General features: G+C 39.5%; 1 protein-coding gene across 2 annotated transcripts in view; it reads right to left on the bottom strand.

The window, feature by feature from the left end:
* Nucleotides 1–24516, bottom strand: part of asic1c (acid-sensing (proton-gated) ion channel 1c) — a 30180-nt gene extending 5664 nt beyond the window's left edge. For both annotated transcript variants that reach the window (XM_054596231.1, XM_054596230.1), the window contains exons 1-9: nucleotides 23906–24516; nucleotides 7850–8000; nucleotides 7207–7334; nucleotides 2480–2630; nucleotides 2330–2386; nucleotides 1770–1923; nucleotides 1437–1528; nucleotides 1003–1082; nucleotides 298–369 (exon numbers count right to left, since the gene is read on the bottom strand). In XM_054596231.1, the coding sequence (XP_054452206.1) occupies nucleotides 298–369; nucleotides 1003–1082; nucleotides 1437–1528; nucleotides 1770–1923; nucleotides 2330–2386; nucleotides 2480–2630; nucleotides 7207–7334; nucleotides 7850–8000; nucleotides 23906–24430 (1410 nt within the window). In that variant the 5' untranslated portion in view covers nucleotides 24431–24516. The remainder of the gene's footprint in view (nucleotides 1–297; nucleotides 370–1002; nucleotides 1083–1436; nucleotides 1529–1769; nucleotides 1924–2329; nucleotides 2387–2479; nucleotides 2631–7206; nucleotides 7335–7849; nucleotides 8001–23905) is intronic.
* Between the last annotated feature and the right edge of the window lie 753 nt (nucleotides 24517–25269).

Genomic DNA, 25269 nt, shown 5'->3' with positions numbered 1-25269 from the left:
ACCATGTAACTAAAGACCCGAATGTGCATAATATAAGATACACTGATTATGCATTCATACAGTGCAATAAAAACAAAATATATTATTAACGATTATGTTTACTAGCACAATACAGCTCTATGGGAAATTGAAACTAATGACCAACTGTGGTGCGGTTTTGTTTTTCTCTCTGGTGCTGTTCATTAAAAGCATCTCCAGTGTTAGCAGACAGTGTGTTGTTATTGTTGTTCCTGAGGCTCATTTAATACTTCACATTCATTCCGTTCAATCAAACGCATTCAGAGAGACTTAAATTACCAGATTGTCGCTCTGACAACGCTGTGGTCTTTTCTTCCGTATGAAGTAGCCCAATACCTTATCCTTAAACACCTAAATGTAAAAGTATATCAGATACATGTTATTTGAAGATGGAAAACATCATGTTTAGTGACATTAAGAATAGACATTAGCAGTAAAGATACAATTTACATTTTGGGAAATATGCTTATTCGCTCATGTGCAGAAAGTCAGATCAGATGATTAATATCACTCACAACATGGCATTTTTACACCTCGTTTTTTGTACACATAAAACAAACAACATATTGTATGTTAATAAGTGAGCTTTACAGGTGCTGGTTGGCAGATTCTATTAGCTTCAGACAAAGCAAGGCTGGCCGTTTTCCTGTTTTCAGTCTTTATAATAAGCAGAGCTTACTGGTTGCTGGCTGTAAATTCAAATTTATTGTTCAAACATAAGCACATGGGAGAAGTTTGCCCTCCTTTCTGTCAGAAATCAATTTAAGTTTAGGCAACAAACCTACTTGGTTAGGTTTAGTTAAAGATTGTGGTTTGGGACCTCTGAATAAACTTATTTCCCAAAATGTCTAACTATTCCTTTAAGATTAAAGACAAACTGTACAAATAAATTCAAAGGTCTGACTTATTTTAGATGTTGTGAAATAAAAAACAATTAATCAAAATAATAAATATAAATATATATAGCAAAAACCATCACTTTACCTCATATAGGTAGTCAAATATTTCCAGTATTGTTAAGACACTGGCTCCGATAAACAGCCCCATCTGACCTCCAATGTCACCTAGAAGAAGAGAGATTAACAGATATGGGCAGGTACAGTAATGGAACAATGGTGTGTGAAAGCATTCCTCGGCGCTGTCACTTCTAATTCAGTATCTCTGTGAGTAATCTGAGCGGAGGATGTCAAACGTGTCCATCCAGCCCCAACTTCTCATCAGACACCAAACCGGGCTGCCCTTGCAAGAGCATCAGATTATAAAAAATGTGTTCAGCCTGTTTCACAAGTTCAAAGAGGGAGCCTCAAAGCACCGGGGGTGAACACACAATGTGAAATGTGTTGGGGGGGGGCCTGCTGAGAGCGCCGAGACCGAGGTCAACCACATTTTCCCCTCAAAATGAACATGAAAATTCTTACCGAGGAGCCCTGCAATTTCATAGGCCTTCTTCTGCTCAATCTTCTCATAATTCAGAGCTTCAAAGAAGATGTCCATGACCAATATATTTTCTCTGGAAGGAGGACAGACAAGAGCACACACCCAAAAAGAGTTCATTCCTGTTGATATTACATTACACCAAATGATATCATCGCATTTCCTGTGTAACTGTCTTTCATTATTGTTACATTGAAGGTGAACGATGGAGACCCAGGTCATGCTATACCACAGCACATCCATCCATCCATCAACAGAGAAAACAAAATAAAAGAGGCTGAGATCTGAATAACAGACTGCTACCACACAGTACTTACCCAATATATTGCTCAGTTTTGTTGAATTTCTTAGCCAGATATTTAGCAGAGGCCTTACTGGGGATCTTAACCATGGACAGCTCCTTGCCATAGCGGGTCATGTTGCAGGGGGTCTGACAGACACAGTAATCGTTGTCTTTCTCTACCAAAAAGTCTGTGGACGATCAAAGTTATTTCAAAATATTGAGATCACTGGCAAGAATCAAACAAATCAGCATACAAGAGGCTCTCTAAAAATATCTGTAAAAAACTACGTTCGCTGCCATCGTTCACTTTCCATGAAAGCAAATAATGACTGAAGTTATAATAAAGAGGAGGAGGAGGGGAAGAAAAAAGCTCTGTGAGATTTATGTGACATCGGCGAAGCATAGACACATCACAAATCCTCCTAATGGGATTTTTAAACAATAATTTCATTTTATTGTTTTTGCTTCAGCACTGTCTGAGATTAAAGTAATTTCAAGTTAAAACTAGAAAGATATTATGTAAAAGCGTGAATAGTCGCATGGCACTGCTGCTGAACACTTGAATGTTGAAGTATTTGATACTTGGGGGCTCACCTAAAGCTGGGTCAGCACAGTCTTTGTACTGCTCAGGTGTGCAAACTGTTGAGGTCCCTGTTTGAAATATAAGTGTGAAAATAATTACACATATAATATCAGAACGCATTTGCAACATATTTGTCTTTTTCGGTCTTTCTGAAACCATACCAGGCATATGAACCATTCTGCAGTTGCAGTTCTCCAGCAGGTACCGCGTTTCACAGTCAATGCGGCAGGCGGTGATGCTGTACGTGGAGAAGTATTCAGAGTCTATCGGAGTAGACTTGCAATCTCCCCAAGGTGGCGGGAGGTACTGAAGCTGAAAGAGCAAACAGCAGTATGTCCCCCTCAGTATGTCAGCACACAGGATTACAACCTATATCATGATGTGTGCCGAGCTCAGCTGAAGTACAAAAAGAGGATAAGAAGCTGACGGAAAAAAAACCCAACATGAATGTTTCAAATATTAAAAAATGAAAGAAAGAAAGAAAAAAAATACAGAAGCATTTCAATGACAAGGTGCACTGAGACAATATCGGCACAAAATGTCCAGTCAGACATAACATAATCGCTCATGTACGGCAGCAAGCAGACATCATGCAGAACATTACTGATGCAGGTCTAGTGCCCGGTAGAAAGCAGAATACCACGGGAATAGAGACAGGCCTAATAGAAATCTGTAAAATATGTAGATTCAGACAGGACACCACAATTAATGGACACATTTTACAACCCTGGGAACAGAATTCAGAACAATAAACAGTTTTTGATTGAACAAATAAATGAACCGAATTTAACAGAGCTTATACAGCATTACATCCTATTTTATAGTAAATATTTGATGAATTCTTAATTAATAAACTACTCTCCAGAAGCTCATAAAAGTGGTTTTATTGTTGATTAACTATACATATATTCTAATCGTACGCCCATGGGAGTTTATTATAAAACCACCCTGGTCTGCAAAGCCTTGTGAATTAAACAAAGAAGTGGAAGTCAGTCTGCAGTCTCATTAGAGGTAAAATCTCATTAAAAGGTTGAAGAGGAGGTCATTACTGTTCATATAAGAGTAACTCAGGGAATACTAAATTAATCTGCTAATGAGGAATATTTAATGCCAGACTTTTAAGGTTTTGGTTCACAATAAACATTTGACCCATGGTGCTCGTCTTATAACTTTAGCGATGTGCCCCGTGTGCGATATCTCTTTAAGGAACTCCTTTTTTTGTTGTACCGACATTTAACCAGCAACAAGACTTGCAGTCCGTTTTAAAAGTCTTGTTTACTTCAGTTTATGGTAATGCATGTCTACTACTCATTTTCATGACAAAAACAAACCAATTATTTTTTGAAGGCTAGCGATGCTTGCTTGGGCATTGGAGCGTTTAGCTGCTAATTGCAGTGGGAACTAGCCAACAATCAATGCCAAAGGCTTTTTTTTGGCATTGATTGATGCTGCTTTTGTCACATTAAGGTTAACTGTAATTCTCCATCATCTCCAGCAGTTCTAACAAGGCTAACTCTGACAATCTAATGGTCAGTTACTCAATAGAGAGTAACAGAGATGGAGTGCAGTTCACTGACAGAGTGAAAACGATCTGGCAAACATTATTAAGCCCTTATTGAACTCCGTTTCTAGCCCACAAGATCTCATAACTGGAGTTTGAAAAAACAAGCCCAAGTCTTCATTGGTAATAAAACCAAATGAAACTCATTGTCTGGACCCTTTCAGATGACATTAAGTAGCGTTCCAACGGATCGCCCCGATAACATAAAGGCAAGACAAAACCAAAAAAATGTACACGATGGTGAGAGGGTAAAGCCAAACAACAGCTCTGATGAAGATACAGACTCGGATGAGTGGATCAAAGCTGGAATGAAACCTGTTAGATGCTCTTTACTGACATCTATTAAACAGAGAAGACAATGGGCGACAAAGGACAGACTGCAGATGTTGTTGAATGTTGTCGCTTCAGCCACACAGAGGGGGGACAGATGGATCCATTCCTTCGGGGTGGTGCAGCAGATGAAAAGTGTGGAACTGACTGATGGGACTGAGCGATTTTTAACGATATACAGTAACTGTGGCATGCAGCAAGCCCGAACAGTCATACGCTACCCTCTGCTCTTGGCAGGAAACGAACGTTTGGAAGCCGGGGGCGACCCCAAAGCCCATCTGGTGGAGGAACGGAGGCTCTGACTGAGTGTGAAGCTGCACCTTTATGCCGGCCTCATAGGACGTCTCATCTAGTGGGACGAGGGACGAGGGGTGAGGGGTGAGGGGTGAGGGAACACAGCCCACATGATTATCCAAATATATTAAGGAGGAGCAACAGCAAGGCGAGGGACAGACAGTGGTCCATCCCTTCAGATGGAATAACAGCCTGTCGTTGGTATTCAACAAAACAGCTACAACTCCCAGCGTTGCCTGTAAACTGTGAAGCATTGGTTTACCGGTGGGTTGACATTCAGCCACTCTCTTTTTAGATCTGCTCAGGCTGTTCTCATCCAGCATTCGTAGCTAAACCTACAATAAATAATGTGTCGTAATTCGTAGATATCCATGTAAGTATAAAGACTGCAAAAGCCCTCACAGGGTGCTGGTTGGGTCAAACAGACACCAAACTTTCACCCAGGAGACCGCTGTTTGTTTCCCATGTGAAACAAGAAGTCAACGTTGGAATTTTTTGTCACGTGAGTAACGTTAACAGCATTTCTGTAGTTATTTCAAACAAAACAAAATTATTTTCCTATGCTTAACTAAGTAGTTTTGTTGCCTAAACCTACATAAGTTGTGTCCTGTGAAGATGGAAGTTTATTTTAAAAAGGCTGGATGAATGTAACGAGCAGAAATTGACATGTCTTGCTGAACTTTCATATAAAAACAGATGAACAATGTGTTACTTTTCGTAAGATATTATATGAAGCATTGTGTGGGGATATGTTGATCCACTCAGGGTTTTGTTTGAATTCTTCTCTAAAGATTGGTGGAGTGTTCATGTCTCACAATTCATGGCTTCCTAAAGCTTCATCCAGCTGTCTAATATTTCCCTGAGAGAAGTGTCGCTGTTCTCGTCGGAGACTGACTGAAATTAATGCCGGCCAGCCTTTAATGACAGTCTAATTAATTTATCACATCTTTTATGCTGTAAACACGTCTTTCAGCTGTCACTGGTGTGGGCACTCGTGTCACGATTATAAATGGCAATCCATGCACTTTTTACTTTCAGGAGGAAACTTTGTGATAGTGATTAATAAAGGTGATTAATTACATATTCACTTCTTGGAGATGGCTGAATGATGATACATTTTTTACAACGCTCGTAAAGAGAAAGAGGAATAAGAAATATTACACGTTTCAAAACTGCTTCCCAAATAATAGAATTTGTCATCTTTGTGGTGTCCAAAGTGTCTGTTTTAGGAGACCAAGCTCTGCCTCGATCATCCCATGTTATTCTGCTAAGGCAGTGGTGGAAAACTTCATTTGATCATTTATCTCATGCTCGTGAAACTGACCAAGACCATTAACTTTAGGAGCAAAATCATTTAAATTAGCCTCGCGAGTAATGAATTAGATTGACTGCTGGTGTGTCCATTACTTCAAGGCTTCACAAGGACTGATTATGTGGTGGGAAATTTTAATGAGCCTGCAGCACAATACGAAAAACACACTTGATCTCAACGGTAATCGTTGCAAAATCCTAAAATCCTTTGTTGCACAGGCGCCATTTTCTTGTGATTTACATTGAGGTACCTTTTAGAGGATATTTCCCACTGTCACTGTTTCCATTTGGGACTCAAAAGATTCTAGTATAGATAAAAGAGACGAAATTTGAATGTGTTGTCTTGGACACATCACATGACTGATGCACAGTTTCATTACATTTGGATAGGACGTCCATGTGAGCTCAGTGTTATGACCTTGAGCAAAGGCTTTCCGATCAATTCTGGGGCTTAACTATAGTTATTACTTTCCGTCCCTTACTGACGGGAGTAGGGGGGATAGTTGAGGGCTGGAAACTAATTTCCCACAGAACTTGCCGGAGGCTTTTTTTTGCCTCCCTTGACATTGTGTGCTAGAACACTCACTTCACCGTGTCCCTAAATCATAGTGCATTTTAAAATATGTCTTCAAAATAGCCGGGGGGTCATCTTTCTCATCCGACAACCCATAAAAGAATAAACTAATATGATGACGGGTGAACCGAGCTTCTTTTATTGGTTCAATTTAACATCCAAAAACATTCTGATAATTTTAATATCTTTCCCTCAAGATACCTCAAGTCTTGAGAGGGCGTCTTCTGAGGTCAATTATTCATAGTCTTTCAAGCAGGCGGATTTTGGCTAGCAATGATTTCAGTGAGAACAATTACTTAAAGGGTGTTTATTATGAGATATTGTGAATTGTTTCTTTAACCACCTTAAATCGGGTTTATTTTATATGAATCAGAATAATTCTTTTGAAGCCTGCTGACCGTGGCTGTGTGAATTCAAAGTTGTTTTTTCACAACATCCAAATAAATCTCATTCTAAAAGTAGTGAAGACTCAATTTTAAAAGTTTAACAAACAGTCTGAGCTGCCAGATATTTTTTGAAGTCTGAGGTCCTTCTGGCTCAGATAAGCACAGCATGCTTGTATACTTTCATCCAATCATTACTTGGCCCCGCTCTATTGATATTCCCTGTCAGCTATAATCCCAGTTTCATGTACCAAGAAACGCTGGGTCTTTATATAACACCTTAACTGCACATTTGCCCACACAAGGGTAAACCAAAGGTCTGATTTTGCTCCAGTGTCTGTGGCTGGAGAGGATTTGGGGACAAACACATAAAAAAAGCAGAGCAAAAAAAATAAAAAGTTGAGGTCGGAGGGGAGGAGGCCGAACATTAGGTACCAGTTGTTGTTGACATGACACAAAAGTTTGAAAACCAGGGGCCACACCAAATCCCAGTTGGTCAATGAAGGGAGGCTCGTCCTGGCTGTGGATCTGAACCTTGATGCCTGCTTCGTAGGAGGTCTCATCTGTGGATACAGCACGCCAGAAACAATGTAACAACAAGTGCGGTCGCCTATTGGAAACCCGCTTTTTTTGGCTCTGCCAAGGTATTGTGCCTAAAGTGCTCCTGAAGCCCACGCTGAGAGCTAATATCAGACTCAAGCGTTAGTGAGTTGGAACGGCATTAAACAGATTTACAACCCAAGATGTATTACATGCTGTTTACTTTATGAATGTACGATACAGTGGGTGCTGTTGTTTTGGAGACAATGTGTCAACAAAAACAATTTAATAGACAGTCAGTTGTAGATCTGGAGAAAGATACAGTACATAAATTGTGTGTAGTCGAAAATGCTGGTGATATTTAGCATTAAAGTGTGTGAGGAGACCTGGGAAGATCTTGGATGTTTGTTGTCTATATGAAGTGATGCATCCTCATGTTACAGACATGACAAAGGACTAGAAGAGTAGTTGGGTTTCCACGGCGACCCAACAAGACGGAGGGATTTTCACTAAATGGTTCAAATGTTACCGCACTGACCTGTCTCTCCCCAAACCGGCAGGTATTCATCCTGCTGAATGTCCAACATGATCTCCAGGCCGTTCCCCGTGCCGCCTTTCAACGTGGTCAACAAAGGGTTGCCGTCCAATCCGGAGTTGAATGTGTAGCATTTTCCATAGCGCGTGTAAATCTGTGAAGAAAAAGAGCAGAGCAGAAAACAGGTTAAATGATGAAAAAAGGCTTTGCTAGTTCTGCGGTAAATTGAGCACCTGTACGAGATGTATTACACGTCAGCCTGTAATTGTGCAGGACAGCTAATCATTGCTGAGGCTGTGTGATTATCAGAGAAAGCAGTGCTGGCTTTAAACAGGCACCTGGCTCTGATTTGAGGAATTAATGAGCTTTCCTAAGCAGCAGCAGCAGCAGCTATCAATCTTTACCCAATTTCACTACAAATTTCCCCAGAGTAAGTTAAAGTGAATGTACTATTTTGCAGCCACTAAATAAGAAACATCTGAGATGGAAGCTCTTTGGACACACAAACTAACTCTAAATTGGGTTTGTAAAAGATATTTGTATGTCACTTGACTTAGAAACTTCTTGAGAGACCGAACCCGTCCCAGTGAAGCTCAGCGGTACTTAACATTTGATGTGCAATCTCCGCAGCACATTTGCTCACACCAAATATCTTTCCCTTTTAATTAATCCAGCTGGCTTAAGTTACGGTATTTATTTTCAGCATTTGCTTCAGTGATTGCGGTTGACAGATTTACAGTTTTTTTTCCCCCAAAGTTTTTAGAAAATTCTCCATCCTCTGCCAAACAAGTCAAAATAAATCAGTATGATGATTAGATGTGTTGACATTTTAAACTTAACTCTAAAGTTTGGATAAAGACTAAGAATGCTTCAAATTCTGAATACAGCTTGAGGGGTTGAGTAAACTCAAGATAAGTCTATCAATGTGAGACATGACTATCAGATTGTATAATTTATTTGTTATGTAACACTCTGCATTTCAACACACTATAAAAACCTGCCGAAAAACAGCTGTAATTTTAGTTCTATACCATTTTAAATTGTGACAACTTCTACTGTAATAGTTAACACATCATCATCAAAGGTACATAAGCAACAACATATGGTAAATCACAGGTACATGTGGTGATTGTAAATAAGTCACAACTACTCTGGAAAATCATCAATCATGATGAAACTATGGAGGATTAAAAAGGCTTGAGAAAGCTTTGAATTTAATAGCAACTAAAAATACCTAATTGTGTAATTAAGTCACATTTTAATATTGACATTGTATATTAATACCACAGAATGTATAGCCCTAAAATATTTTACTTTGAAAGGAATATTTGTTGATTTAAAGGAATTTTCTCTAGGTAATTTCAAGTAATGCCAATTTAATAACTTGATTTGCAATAATGGTCTAGCCCTCACAATGAAAATTCAAGAGCCCAATTACAAAAAAACCATTAAAGAAGTTAGAATTCAAGCTTAATTAAGCAAAAAAAACAGGTTGCTCATAATGTATTGTGAGCAACAGCAAATTCGATGAAATAAAATGATATTCTGGAAATTTCAAAAAGGGGAATTAAAACCACATATAGATGACAAATAGTTGGTTTACTAAATATTTCAATGCAATAAATTCAGCGGGAATTTGAACATTATTTATTTATGTTTAATTGTCCTCCTAAAATACAAATTTTTAAGACCCTTTCATTGCTTCACTCGCTACATCGCACAGCCATACTTCAGACGTTAATGATCACGTTTGTCCAAATATCCTCACTTGGCAAACAATAATAGGCCATACATAAAAAGCCTGACAATAAATTGTGACTGCTGGGTGATATTTTTGCTGTCCATCTTCACATTTTTAAAAAACGTAACGCTGGAAAGGAAGGCGATGTCATCTAATGGTTCTTTTTTACTACACAGTGCGGTCGTACTCAGCCAGCATTGCAAAGCCGATCTCCAGAGATCAGAGGCAGTGTTGCGTGTCCACACACAGACACACTTTCTTACAGCTCAGACAGACAGAGACAGCGCTCTGGTCCTTTCCCCCCTGCCGGCTAATGAGGGCTGAAAAAGTGACAAGGGACATGTTTTTATAAAGATTCAGATTTAAGTTCAGATAAAACTGGAGCTTCATTCAGTCTCGCCACAGCCACACCATGTGTAGCTGAAGATGCAAGCAGAAAACCCTGTTCAAATCCCAATTACGGCCCCAATCTGACCATGATTTAAAAAAATTGTGCATCTGCACGAAGCCTCCATAGACAGCTGATATATTGCAGTGTGCAGGCATTCCAACTGTCTCAAGACCAGCTGGAGTCGCCACAGTTACAGATTAGATTTTTATGACTTGATAGATATTTAGATATACCAGAGGCAAGTGATTAAATGTGATGCCATTGACAGGTCGGTGCGTTAAATCTACGAGTGTGTTCCCAGATTTGAATTATTCTCAGTGCAGTAGAAATATATTAGTCCCTCTGCATGCACACTTGTCACTGCAGAAGTGTCTCTGTTGAGCCTTTTAAATATTTTCTGATGACGTTATAGGTGGGGTCATAGGATGTGTTGAAGGCATTTGATAGAAATATTATCATTCTGAATAGTGAGACTATGGTTTTGCAAACATCTCCCACTTCCTCCATTCAGCGCTTACTAATAAATGAATGAGTGTAATAGACTCACGTCTGGCGTTTTAAATGGGAAGCTCAGCTGCATTTTTGAAACAAGACCGTATATTTCAAATGCCCTCCAGATGTTTAATTAAGAAAGCTAAAATTTTAATTTGAACTGATTTATGATGTCTGAATTATTAATGCTTTAATCTTTCTTCTTTAATACTGTTGTCATGGGACATTAAAGCAAAAAGGCGTTAAAGAAACTGGAAATTTGAGAACTCGTCGTGATGTGACTTTGATTTTCCACCACAAAATGAAAGTAACATCGTATTTGTTTTCCTTGAGTGACTTTTCCAGGACATGAAGTTTAATAAGAAAAAAGCAGTTGTGTCTGAGAGGCAAAAACAGGACAGGCTTTCTTTGAAACATCAACACCTTAAAAACACCCTGAGAGAATGAAGCTGCGTCGTCAAATGCTTCCATGAATTATTAATACACCTTGTAAACAACATTCACATCCACACCTTACAAACACCATCTCTCTCTTTCTGTACATACAGTGCTGAAGTTTTTGTAGGTGCAGGTTTCCCCTCGGAACCTGCACTCCAGCAGCATGTCCTCCAACTGGTGGCCGAGGCGCGCCATCATCTCGGTGGTGTTGGTGCTGTAATCGGGGGGCGGGGTGTAGTTGTCGAAGTCCAGCAGGCTCAGGAGACCCTGCTTGTGGCTGTCTTTGAGGATGGACAGGCTCCTCTCCACCACCGTGTGGTTGGGGTACATGAGGTCCATCCAGTAGCCGCTGTGATACAGGTCGTCCTTGGTCAGAGAGGACACGCGGAACACATTTTGGTTGCAGAAAGTAACGGCTGGGAAGGACATGTTGTGAGCCCACACCATGTAGATCTTAGTGATGGCAGGGTAGGACATCAGGTAGTGGATTCGGTTCAAGGACCAGGTGCACAGGAGACTGAAACAAACGAAGAAGGCCATGATCCAGATGACCCGCTGCGGCTTGGACTTGTCCGGAGAGAAGATGAACTTCAAACCGTGGATTTTGGTCCTCATTATGAAACTGACCGTGATCTCTTTCAACGTTGGCTTAAGCGAGCTGGACTCGGCGTTATGGAGACGGGTCTCTTGGGCATCATTGACTTTGTGTGGCCCCAGGGCGACCGCTTCGGATGTGGTTGCTTTAACCATAATTGCTTGTGTCAAGGCAGGCGCTTCACCATATGCTGCTTCTTAGTAGCCCACCATAGACATCCCAAATTTACACACAGGGGCTTTCCTCCACAACCATCTCCAGGTTTGTGTATCACAGATTCCAGGTAGCAGCGACTGGAGTCCTAATGTGCAGATGTCCCACTGTTCAGGCTTGAAAATTCTTTGCCTTGAAGATATAATAAAAAAAAAAAAAAAAAAAATGGAACTGAGCTCCTTGGGGGAGGTAAAAATTGATTTACATACAGATTCCCTTATGAGAGAAACAGCTGAAGCCCTCCATTAACGAAAAACCATCAAGCGTAACCATCACCAGTCCTTCATCAATAGATAAATGGACGTGATAATTGCAGATGTAAGCGACGGCTTCACTCCCAGAGGCAATCACTTTGAAAAATCCGGAGAGGCTTACCCCTGTTGCTCTGATCTTTTCACTCTTCCATCTCCCTCTCCAGTAACAGACAATACTTGCAGATTTCGATGTTTTTTCTCTTTGTGCAGTAGCTGCCCGGGACACAACTCCTCCCTTTTTTTCCACAGATTGAAGAGAAGCTTTTTACACTGTTGACTTGCAGCCTGCAGAAAGGAATATAAAGCTTGTTGCCTCTCTACACACTCTCTCTACATGCGAATGGAGAGTGAGGTGGAGCCAGTGGATGAAATTGTTTTCCTCCGGTGATGAAGTAGACCTCCAATGGCATAGAGAGACGGGGGGAGGTATCAATGAGAGAAGAAATTATTCTTATAACGAAACTCTGCAACTGAAAAAAAATATGAAGTCTGAAATTCTTTAATATTGGAGAATCTGCAGTCTGCTGCTGGATCTATAAATCTATATAACTGATAACTGAGGGGGAGCTGGATAGTTGGAGGAAAAACACAGCAAAATCCTCTTTAAAAACATGTTGGAATTATCTGTTATGGCACATTTCCTAGTTTGTCTTTTCTGCCAGATTTAAAATATAATTTCACAAATGCAATGCAATGAGGGCTGACATCCTGCTGCATGCAGATGTGCCTCTGGAAGATATTAAAGGTGCTTTGCTCCGTTTATGTGAGACTATCAGAGGATTCTGCTTGGCAGAGGGCTCAGCTTCACACTGGAAGAATTTTTTTTTCATTATGTTAGCTGGAATGTTTTCAGTCTGTAATGTGACTGTTGGCTGAGTAACATGATCACAGCTGTGGAGATATGAGGTTGTAAAAAAGGATTCTGAAAAGTGAAGAACTGTTTTAATGTATTTAGTTGAAGTAGAAGGTGTCATTTTATAGTTGAGAAAATAGGAATTGAACTCAAACAATTCAATTCAATCTAGTTTAAATATAATAAAAAAGGGTGGAAATGACTCATCGGCATCACGGTCACTGACTGGAGTGATGCAGAAAGGTCAAGACACGTAAGAACTCACCTGCCAGTTCTGAATCAATCAACTGATCTTGTATTTAAGTGGCAATCCTTATGATTTCAGTCCTGGTTGATTTAGAATTTCTACTTCAGTGGAAACAAAGCAATTGTGCTTAGAGTTTAATAGTCTGGAGTCTTTTTGTTTATTCATGACCTTTTAAGTTTTCAGAAATGTGTGCAAAGTTACATTTGTGTGTGTTTACATTGGAGAAAAACTGTAATGCAGCATTTGTTTCTGGGAATGTCGCCACACTCAGTTTTTAATACTGCAATGTATCCTCAGTGGGCCGTGGGCTCAATCATCACTTCGTACCTCACTCTGCAGTAGATAGTGACTTAATATTCATTCAAATTAAAATCTTCTAGATTGCCACTTGTGTTTCCCCTGTTTTATCTATAACCATATAGTTATGAAAATGAATCAAATGTGAAAGACAAGACAAGTTTTACTTCACAGAAATAGTTGGACATTTTGGGGAATAACCTTCATCTTGCTGACAGCAAGATGAGAAGGTCGACATCACTCCCATATCTGTTGGCTAAATATAGGGGCAGAGCTAGCAGGCTGTTAGCTTAGCATAGACTAAAAACAAGGGGAACCAGCTAGCTTGTTTCCAGCTGAGACTCCAGGAAGTCACTGAGTACAACTTCTAGTTTTTGCACTTCAGGTTTTGTACAGTTTAATTAAATGAGATATAGCATTTAGCACACTTTAGAGTTGTCTTTAGCTAAACTGAGCTAAGCTTCGGTTTTCTAGCTTCATACTTAATGCACAAATATAACAGTGGTATTAACCTTGTCATTTAACTCCAAAAACACAAAATCAAGTATATTTAAATGGGAAATTATTTCTTTAGTGAGAGTGTGTAGAATATAGACTCATAGTTTGAAAGTTATGGATTTAAAATTGACTTGAGGCATGATTTATATCATCAGTTTTGCGCTTCATAGCTTGCATCGTCACGCAACTGTTGTCTGATCGCAACAAAGCCGGCTTTAAAGTGTCTAATTTATCCATGGTGCATTTCTCATCTACTTGCATTGTCTGACTAAATGCTGCTGAGTAAATGAATGCTTAAATGCTTTTCTTTAATCAAAACCAATGACAAGTGATAAGTAAACAGAAGTGAAAGTGTGAATATAAGAAAAGAGTCTTATGATTACTTCACTTAATGTAATTAGACGTCATTATTACAAACATCGAGAAGAGTTGTCTAATCACACGTTAACTTTATCATGACCACCCTGTCATCCAGTGCAGAGGAGGAAGAATTTAAAAAGGAGTCCTCAGTTCTTATCAGGACATTGGTTGTTCAATTAATATGCAAAACTTAATTTAATACAAAGATTATTTCAAAACAGTTCAATTTATCTCCAGCCAATTTAATTAAAGCAAAAATGATCAATTCATAACGAAGAAACAGAGACGCCATGCAGAACGTTTTTCTCTGTGGTCAAGAGTTGTGGTAATAACAGCCTGGTAATATAAATGAATGTTTGGTGATGGATAATAAATAGAATCCACATTAACAGCTTCAGTATTGTGGTGATAGTTATTTTTCTCTGTGAGCTTTCGGAGCTTTCCGGCAGCAAAACAACTAAATGAATTGCCTCAGTCCAGCTTCCCTAACAGCTACTGTACGTCATGTCTGCACCCAGATGGGTTTTTTTTTCCGTCTTCCAGTAAGACAGATACTTGGCATTGTTTTAGCCTTAAGCTGAAAGCTTTTTATTCTTAGAAACAGCCAAATAGTCTATTTTTAATTGTATAATTAAAGATTCTCTCTTTGTTTGGGAAAGATCCAATCAGAGTAAACAACAGGCTTTATTTTGGCATCGACAGGGAGAACTAGCTCAGTGAAAGACCTGATAACAAAGCAAAACAAAGAGGTGAGAAATACTAATGCTTCATGAGCGGCATGCAGGTAAATAACACCAACAACTACACCTTATCACATATATACTTGTTGGCCTGGTTTCTCTGTTTATTGACCAGCTGCATTGATTTCCTTTATTCTTGGTTTCTTTGGAAAAACTTCAATAGATTTGAGGCATATTTAACTGGTGAGTTAATTACTTGAGCTCATTTGTCCTATAGAAGCCCAGCGGAGGCGCGAGGCGGGCGGCTCTCCTGGTCTCTGAATCGTCCCTCGTCAGCAATTTCAGCCAAAGCGCAATTTCACTACTTCCAGCTGCAGACGTTACACAAAGCAATGCATGACAATCATCATTACTCCACCAAACGGACTTCCTATTCAGCCTTTTACTGTGTGGCACATTTGAGCACAAGTATGGTTTCAAGCACCCAGTAAAATATTGATTAGACCCATTACTTAATTTCTTTGATTTTGAATTTTAAGCATTTAACCTTGGACCTTTATTACCAATGTTGATGATTGGTGATAGTACTGTTTGTGTGACTCTCTTTTTCTGTTATATGCCTTCTCTCTTTTATGTTATAATGTACTCAAATCTTTCTTGTAAAAAAGATCGCCGAATAACCTGATTACATAAAGGTTACTATTAAAGATGAAACGATTAATGTCTTTTTTGGTTAATCAATTGACTGAAAATTTCAATTTTTAACCTTTTTAGTCATATTTCCAGCTAAAATCCCAAACATTCTTGAGTTCCAGCCTCTCGATTGTGAAGATTTCCTTCTTTTCTTTGTCTTAAACCTGTGAGTTACTGTTTTTGGCCACTTGGGGGCAGCAGAAACAAGCTACAAACACATCACTGACATATCATCATCACCTTTTAGGTTGATATGGCAAACTTGTTATCAAGTACATTACATTACAGTCATTTAGCAGACGCTTTTATCCAAAGCGACTTACAATCAGTAGTATATTACATATCATTCACCCATTCACACACTGATGACAGGCTACCATGCAAGGTGCCACCATCAGACTCTAACTAACATTCATGCAACATCCAGTCCACACCGATGGCAAGCCTTTGGGAGCAACTTGGGGTTAAGTGTCTTGCCCAAGGACACATCGAATAAGTAAATACTTATTTACACATCAAGCAGACACAGATGATTAGTTTGGTAATCATAATTCAGAGCCATCTATGTGAACTGCTTTGCAATCCAAGGTGGAGATACCATGTAGTTAAACCTTGACATGTTAGTTTATAAAGTTGGTGTTGAGAACGTGTTAGTAGTTGTTAATATAAAAATATGGATTAGTGCATGAAGTATAAATAATGAACTGCTTGAATGAAATCTTGCCAGTGTATGTTTTTTTGTTTTCAGCAGAATCAATGATGTGCTGGGGTATATATTGAAGAACAAGGCAGTGGACTGTGTAGCTTCATGAACAGGAAGTCTGTATTTCCCCCTCACTTGTGATATTGGAAATACAACATGACTGAAGGTCTGAGCATTTCCAATCTACTCAATGAAACTACAAAGCTTTCCAATCTAGTGCAACACTCTGCAATCATGTTTCTGTTTACAGTTTTAGAACTTTTTTTTTAACATGGCTTTCACTGGAGTGTGACTAACTTTTTTAAGCTGTGTTTATTTGTGGAATCATTTTGCACAATCATTAATTTAATTAAAATATCCCCTCAAACACATCTCTGCAATCACTCAAGAAAATAAAGCGCTCCGGGCAGAATGCAGTTAATGATGATGAATGATTTTTTCATCTCTTTAAAATTGCTATCCTCCTTATGAAAACACATTCTGCTGCTCCCACATTTCTATTGTTATCTCCCCGAGGATGCAAAGACTTTTCATCTCTGTCTCAGTATTCAAGCATGTAATTAGTGAATCATGGTGTAATACAATTTGCCAAATTGAGAACGAGCAGCTGATTGCCATTTGACGGCAAAGTAGAACAATATGAAAGAGAACTATTTTTCAGATTTGTCCGTTTATTGCCCAGCTTTAAGACGGGCTCAGTGATCCCCGAGACTGTCAGGGAATGACACTAACCATCCTCTTTTATGTCAAAGCCCAGTTGAACCGTTCCCCAGAGGGCTCATTAGAGGAGGAGCAGAGTTCTGACTGAGTAAAGGGGAGAGCTCCTTCAAGGGCCAGTGAGAATGTTCAACGCCAAATTAAATACTGGTCGCATATCAGAAAAGCATGCAGCACAGAGACGAAGATGAGAAAGAAAAAAAGCTATATCAGACATTACTGTCCAGTTACTGTGGAGCTGAAGGGATTAGTTGATTAGTTGATTAATAGACAACAATATGATTATTGAGTAATTATTTAAGTCAAGTAAAAACGGCAAAAATCAAATGGCTCTAGCTTCTCAACTGGGAATATTTGCTGTGTTTCTTAATCTTCTATAAACACAATATTTGGGATGTTTTGGGAGAAAAAAAGCAATATTATTATGTTATCTTGGGCTCTAGGAAATTGTGAAGGGTATTTTCACAATTTCTGAGATTTTACAGGCAAAAAAATGGTTAATTCATAATTAATCAATAATGAAAAGTATTAGTTAGATAGTTGCAGCCTTAAGTTAACATTCATAGAAATAGGGAAGTAACAAATTATTATTTGTATTATCAATTAATACATTTATTTTAATTAATTGTTTTGTGTTTTGTTTGTTTACTTTTTCAATGAAACTAAGAGAAAAGAGTGTAATTTTATATATTATACATAATTTATAACTTACAAGATGGCTTTTTCAAATGCCTTGTTTTATCTTAACAACATGTCTAATACCCACAGATATTCAGTTTAATATCATACAAAAAAAGGTGCTATTAATAATAATACTTATTATTATTATTACTTAATTATTGACTAAATGATATGATTTCAGATCCACATAAATAGATGTACTGTATTACACAGATAGAAATGTGACTGAATACATGTGATTGATCCACTCAATGAATTTAGGGTCATCGTTGTACACATACAATGTTTAGTTTTATCCTTGAATTGTATCTATTGGATAAAAAACATTTATAAAGCTCGAATAAATAAAGCTGTAATAATAATATATTAAAGAAATATTTGACATATATTGCACCAGAGGTTTTTTAACCATGCGTTGAGGATTTCATATGGAGTTACTTGATATGCAGCATGTCACACTCAGATTCACGTGAAAACTTTACAACTCGACACTCTGACAATCTCTGGACCTGAAGTAAAGTCCTGAGAAAGGCAGAGATGGCCTATGCCCTGCTGTGATTTAAGAGGACCAGACTAATGTAAATCTGGAACAGAAGGCGGACTGTTAGAGGCAAAACATTGGCAATCAGGGATGTCACTCTGGTGGACGGGCAGCTTCTTTAGCAGAGGGAGACATCTTGTGGCCTGCCTCTAAATGAGCTAACCTCCTTGAAATACAACACAGCCACTCTGTATGCCGCATGAGTAATGCAAGGAAAGCAAGAATGGATTTTTAGCTAAGACGGGCTTCGAAATACCTCATATAGAATACATCAAAAGCAAGAAATACTGACATGTACTTTGTAAGAAATATTAAATAAATAAAACCCGCAAGCTGTTTCAGAGGACATTCACTGTAAATCTTATCGGTCATAAAACTATTTTTAGTCTTTTCAGGTTCAGTAAAGGTAAATGCCGGGCTAAGCACAGTAATTGTAGACATCTCTGACACAGCACATGTACATTATTACCCCCAACCCCCAGTAGACCAGGTGGAGAGCAGATGCAGTCTGTATCAATAAAAAACAGATGCTGCTGGCTACACCTGCCATCTCGTTCCCCTGTTTCTTTCCAGGCAGAATCCAGTATAAAAAAAAACACACGAGTGCGCTGTCACTCAGGCTTCCAGTCTGCAGCCCCGCAGTCACACTTTGATAAACTCACTCCTCATATTTTCTCACCGGTACTTCCATTTGCGAGGATAATCTCTTTTTTTTTTTTTTTTTTTTTTTTTTTTTTTTTTTTTTTTTTGCATGTCTTCATCTTATTTGCTCAGCTGGAGGCTTTTGGTATCCATTCCTGAATCCATTTTGCCCGATTGCCCAGAAAATTAAGCATCGTAAGCACATGCCAGCTGCCTAAAAGCGCCATAGAGTAACCGCATTTCATCAAGAGTTTCTCCTCCGTCAGGTCAACATATTTCCAATTAACATAATATTCCTAAACATCTGCAAAGCTAAACAGACTCTCTCTGCTTTTACAGCATTCAAGGAAACATCATTACATAATCTAAATGTAAAAGGTTCTTTTAACACTTTAAAGTGCATGATATCATCACTCATACTTCCCCAAAAAATTATTTACTGTTTCCAACAATTTGTCATATTTGGCTTCCCCCTGCACAGTAACTTGTGGTGTCGAGGGAAATATCAGTTTCCTTGAAAGAAGATATCAATACAATACTTTAGAAGGTGCAAGGCTACGCTTATATTGGCTTAGAGAGCAGAGTATAGATCCCAGAGGCCATTAGTGGAAACAAAAGCTAAATATGGGCATGGCAGGTAATCTAAGATCAAAAAGATACGTGAGAGGAAACAATGAGTCATTTTTTTTTTGACCTATCGTCAAGTAAATAGAACAATTTCATAAAGTAAATCATATATTACTTATGCTCTATTACTTCCATTTCATTGTTGTTGGGTTTTTATGTTCATATACATACTTTTGTATATATATATTTATATTTATACTTGAATATAGAAGTTAAATGTTTAAGCCTCCTTTATCCTACTTCGCTGTCCTTGTTTTCTGTTTTTATTTGTCTATTTCTATGTATTTACGCTTAGAGCGTCAGAAAAAACGAAGTCAAATTCCTTGTATACGTCCACATACTTGGCAAATAAAGCTGATTCTGATATGAAAATCTGGACATTAACAAGTCAAACACGGTGCTTTTGTTTGGATGTTACACGATGCCAGAGGGCTTATAATCTAGAACACAATTTAATGGCACTATTGGTTTTGGACGGAGCCACACTTGTGTCCAATGTCTCCACCTAACAAGCTAATTAACTTAAGAGGTTCTGTCAACTGGCTCCTCCAACGTCTGCCTCTGGTAATATCTGCTCCCTGATGTGCAAGTCAGCGAAAAAAAGCAACCCCCCCCCCCCCCACCGGTGCAGCGTCCCCACCATGAAGTCCTCACTATTCCTCTTCAGCGCCATTGATTGGCCTGCCAATACTGCACTTACGGTACAGTAACGGTGGCTCCTCCACTGTCCTTTACTGACACTGAGTAATGGAACAAACACATTAGCTATTTGCTATCTGGCCTGTCATCCTCGCGCGCTGCCTCGGATTTGTTTATTCCACTGTTTGTACTGTGGAGCTGTATTTTATCTCTCCCCTCCCTTTTTCATGCTCCAGGCAGCGCTGTAATTTTCCGTGCTCCTTCACACACACCTCCTTCCCTTCATCTCTCCTAATGCTTCCAGTTGTGGGCTAGACTCCAAAGCAGGCTGAATCACAATGATGGAGTCCCAGTCCCACCTCAATCTAAGCACAGCCCAGCTGCTTTTTTTTCCTCTCTCTCTCTCTCTTTCCTTTCTCTTTTGTTTCCACTTTGTCTTAGCTCTCTCCTTCAACTCTATTTCCTGCCGCGCCCCCCCCACTCACTTTTATCTAGCTCTCTTGTATAAGCTGCTCCTCGTCTGTCTCTTCTCCTATCTCCCACACTGCCTATTTTCTGCCTCTTTCGGAACAGGTCTAACACTCAATCCTGACTTCTGCTTCCTTTTTTTTTTTCACCCTTCACTATTCTTTGACCTCTAAAGCCGAACCTCAGCCTCCACACTTTACTGCAGTGGATGGAGTGAGACACCACATCCTGCTTCTGGTTTGGCTAGACCCTGAATAAAATTACCCAGACACAACAGACAGACCACAATGTAATATTTAAAAAGTGTCAACATGATCTGATGCCTCAACGGGAAGTTCAATCACGCCACACGAGATCAACAGTAAAGGAGTAAATGTATTAGAATCAAGTCTCTGCATTAGCGCAGGTCAGCTAATCCTCTGAGCCGGCGATCGATTGAAATGATATTACGCCAACTTCCGCATGCATCCTGCACACACACACACTGACGGATGATTTGTTTTGGTCGGAGCCAATCTGATGCAGGTTTAATCCTCGGCGGTGAGTCGGGCGGCGTTGGGGCGCTCGCGCTTCTGAGTATTAATGAGGCAATCAATCACACACCAGTTCACAGAGGTGTGTACGGCAACAAGATGGAGGCATGAGATACATTTTGATAATGAAATAAAGTCTCTGCTAAGAAAGCTGTTTGGCCTATCAGTTGTGTTGAAATCTGATAATGTTGAGCCATATACACACAAAAAATGATAACTTGCATACACATGAAGTCTTGCAGAGGCACACAAATCCGTCAGTGCAGTCTGAATAAAGCTCATTACCACAGTTCACAGATTGATACAGGGCCATTCAAGGCTATGTTCCTGTATATATTTATAGCATTGGGTAGAAAATTTCCAGCATGTCCCATCCACCATCTACCATCTACCATCTGCCGGCCTTTTAATATCTGAGACTTGTTCTCCTCCAGCGAATTACAGCATCCTCCCCCTAGAGAAAATATTTCATTACTTTATGCAGAGGGAATAATTGCACTTGGGGGTATTTCCTCTCCAAGATTTCTCAATGCTACTGCACCCATATCCAACTCATTAGCAGAAACATCTGGTCTTTCCTGTCACTGTAGGCGTGTTGTAGTTTCTTCCGCCACTTCTACTTTATCTTTACTTCGACACAAACCCCCCCCCCCCCCACCTATTCAGGCATAGAACACAAACACTTACTCATAGAAAGACAGAAATAGATTGAAGTATCTTACAACGCAATATGTTAAAAGACAGGAAAAAAATAACAGGACTTTAAGTGTTTTTCAATAGGAGAAGGGAATAGTCTTTTTTTAATGTTCTGCTTTTTTAACACTGTATCAAAATGCATAACACTCAAAAGTAAAATATACCGGTGGAGGCATTTCGATGATTTGATGCATATTTCCACCGATTTTTCAACATGCAGAGGGCTAATTATCAGATGTTGTCTAGACCTTGCGCGAGTCATCTCGCGCTGATGTTCCTGAAGTATATAATGGGTAATCTCAATTCCATCACATCTCATCTCCTGTGAGAGGACTTGCCTCTGAGCCTCCCACAGTAAGATCAGCAGGCTGAGGAGGGGGAATTCAGGCAGCTCCATGAATATTTAATTAGTCGCCTCTATACTTAGGCCCTCAGAGCGTCTCCAGTTTCTGACATTTAGCTGAAATTTGCCCTTTGTGCGTTGGGATGTGAAGGAGCCAAGGTCACCTGACTGACCACATAGGTGTCAGAATCTGCCTTTATGGGCCGTTTTGATTTTTGGAACAAAAATCTGCTGCACTATTTTCATGTCAAAGTCTGAAGCTCTGCTTTAAGTCGATGTCAGGTTTGATGTGGGTTTAACATAAACTACTGTATCTCCCACAAAATAATAGTATTGCCATTGTAGACCTAGTGAGTAATTAGTATAAATCAATTGCCTCACTTTCACTGCTGATGGTTCTCAAAGAAATTGTGCAGCATGACAAGCCCATCTTGGTGCTCGGCTTTCATCACTCAAATCAATGGCCTATTTCATCGAAATACAATCCTTCCCCTGTCTCTACAGCAGGACGATTAAGTTCCATTCGAGTTCTGCTGACATGATTTTATCTTTTGTTTGAAGCCTGAAAAATGAGGAGAACAAATGGGATTTGACAAAATTCAAAGCACAAAAGTTAAGAAAAATTATGGGTTTTTTTTGCAAATGTGACATTATTTTGGGGGATTTTGTGAGATGAGACAAAACACCAGAACATTTGGTGCCATTGCTGCTATAGAGATTATAGAGATAATTCTTCTGATGTATTAACAAAAATACTATAATGTATTAAAAACTGAAGTGGTCTTGAAAACACCATATGTTTGCTTCATAATGCATGATGTGTGATGTCATCGGAGATTTGTTGAACCATATGGCACCTCAGTGGTTTACATCGTTCTGAGGACATTTTTTTGAGGAAGTAACTCTCGTTTCTCCTTCAAGAAAAAAAAAATCACTATTACTATTAATAGTAGTCACAAAATGAAGAATGGGATACAATATAAATATTGCAATCACCATTAAAGCCCAATCTTTCTGCTTTTGGTGCCAGCTCTTGAACACAGAGACAAAGCACCGCATAATTATTATTCCTTAGAATTTGTCCTGTCAAACCCCCCCCATACCTGTTGTTCCGCCTAGAGCTACTTAATCTTTCTACAAACATGCAGTTCATTATTTTAAAAAAGAAGGATTATGGGACCATTACTGAAGAAACAATTAAGAAATGACAACGTAATTTGAATGAAGTGAAGTCTCTCCCTCTAATGATATCTGATGTGGATGTGTCTCATCATGACAATGCTCATTTTATGAAAAGAACCGTCTTACAGCAGAGCTCTGCTTTAATGTCTTCTGGTGTTCATAAACATAAACTGACTCGTATTTCATTTCACCCAGGGCAGAATGAAGCATTCAAATCGTTGCATTATAATGACTATTAAACAGCTCACAGTTGTTGGTATTGTTGCCAAAGGCTTCTGCATATGTTCAAGTCTTGTGTTCCATCTTTTCCACTGAGTGTTAACATTTTTTTCCTTTAATGTAATTCATAGTTTTAGATTTTCTGATAAATATTTAGTCTAAATAGTTAACAAATCTGCATTTATCCCATTAAGAACTTCTGAAATATTTAAGGATGTTCTTCTTCACTCTCACAGCTTCCCATCTACAGATGAGTGTATCCCATAATAATTCGGACGCAGTCTACACTGATTTCGCCCGAGGCAGCCATACTTACAGTAGTAAAGTTCTCTGGACCGCAGTCCTTGCCTCGATATTTGCAGTCAAGCAACATCTCATCTATGTTGTGGCTACACCGCTGCACAAACTCCAACATGTTGAAGGTCTTGCTGGGGAAAAACTTGCTGTCGTCCGTGGGCTGCCCCAAAGCGGCCAAGAAGTCATCAAAGTCCCCTTGCTCCACGCCCAAGAGCCCCGCCATCCAGAAGATGTCGTTCCTACGGATCTGGGACTTTCGATAGCTGTTGTAGTTGCAGATGGTGATGGCTGGGAAGTACATGACGGGACTGTCCATCTCATCCAGGATGGTGACATGGGGGTACTGGTAGTACTCGATCACGCGGTCGGCCACTTGGTAGAGGAAGATGGAAAGGGATGAGCTGAATGCGGCGGCCCAAAGCAGCCGTCGAATGGTCACTCCGCCGGGTAGGAAGATGTGGCTGAGGCCGTGGAGGGTACAGTTGGCCCCGAACACTGTGATGTCTGATGGCGGACGTGGCGCTTCCTCTTCTGGGGTTCCCATTATCACCAAGTGTTTCCGAGTTTGTGATTGCTGGATGTGGTCTTTGCTGCAGTGATGACCCGCTGAATACTGGTGCTAACAGGGAGGTTCAGTCAAACCAAATGTACAAGGGAGGTTGGATGAGACAGGGTCTAGTTTCCTCTTGGCACCCGAGGGAGGGTTAGGGGTTGGATATCTGGATCTGGGAAGTAGCGATGGACTGGTACATCAACCAATCCTCATTGAGATCTTAGAGGGCACATTGAATTCTAGAGATCTGGTTTCATTTGGGAGGTAAGACCTGATCCCACAGCGGGTCGTGATGGATGGAACAGACATAGATACAGCAGAGAGGCAGAGATGAAGCATATTTAATATAGAGACCGCTAACAAACCAAAACAAAATGATTTTATCCAGGGAAGCTTTCTGGATACACATTAATGTTGTTGTTCGTCTACAGCTCCAACTTGAAGGACTATTGTCTAAATTAAATGCTATTCAATGGGTAAAAAAACACTGTTCCCCAATCACAACCCATTGGGACCGCACGTGTGGTCTGCAGGCTAAAAACAAGGCTGTTCTTCTGAGATCTGTGAATTCTGACATTTTGCAGACACAAAATGTCAGCAATTCCCACTTAGCATCACATTTGGTTACAGCTGCATTAATCTATTAGCCACTGATAAACTACACAGGGAGAATAGTTTACTGCTTTTCCAAATGGAACGTTATTGGACGTTGTTGTTTAAAGACCAGAGTATTACTCATGCATGCTTCCCATTAAGCTTATTGCAGTCGGTGTTGACAAATTTCAAACCTGGCAGTCTTCTTGGAGCCAAACATTTATAATCTTTAAGCT

The sequence above is a fragment of the Anoplopoma fimbria genome, chromosome 3 (genome assembly GCF_027596085.1).
Source record: "Anoplopoma fimbria isolate UVic2021 breed Golden Eagle Sablefish chromosome 3, Afim_UVic_2022, whole genome shotgun sequence".
NCBI classification, from domain to species: domain Eukaryota; kingdom Metazoa; phylum Chordata; class Actinopteri; order Perciformes; family Anoplopomatidae; genus Anoplopoma; species Anoplopoma fimbria.
The sequence above is the reverse complement of the archived record's forward strand: the minus strand, read 5'-3'. Positions and strand labels throughout refer to the sequence as shown.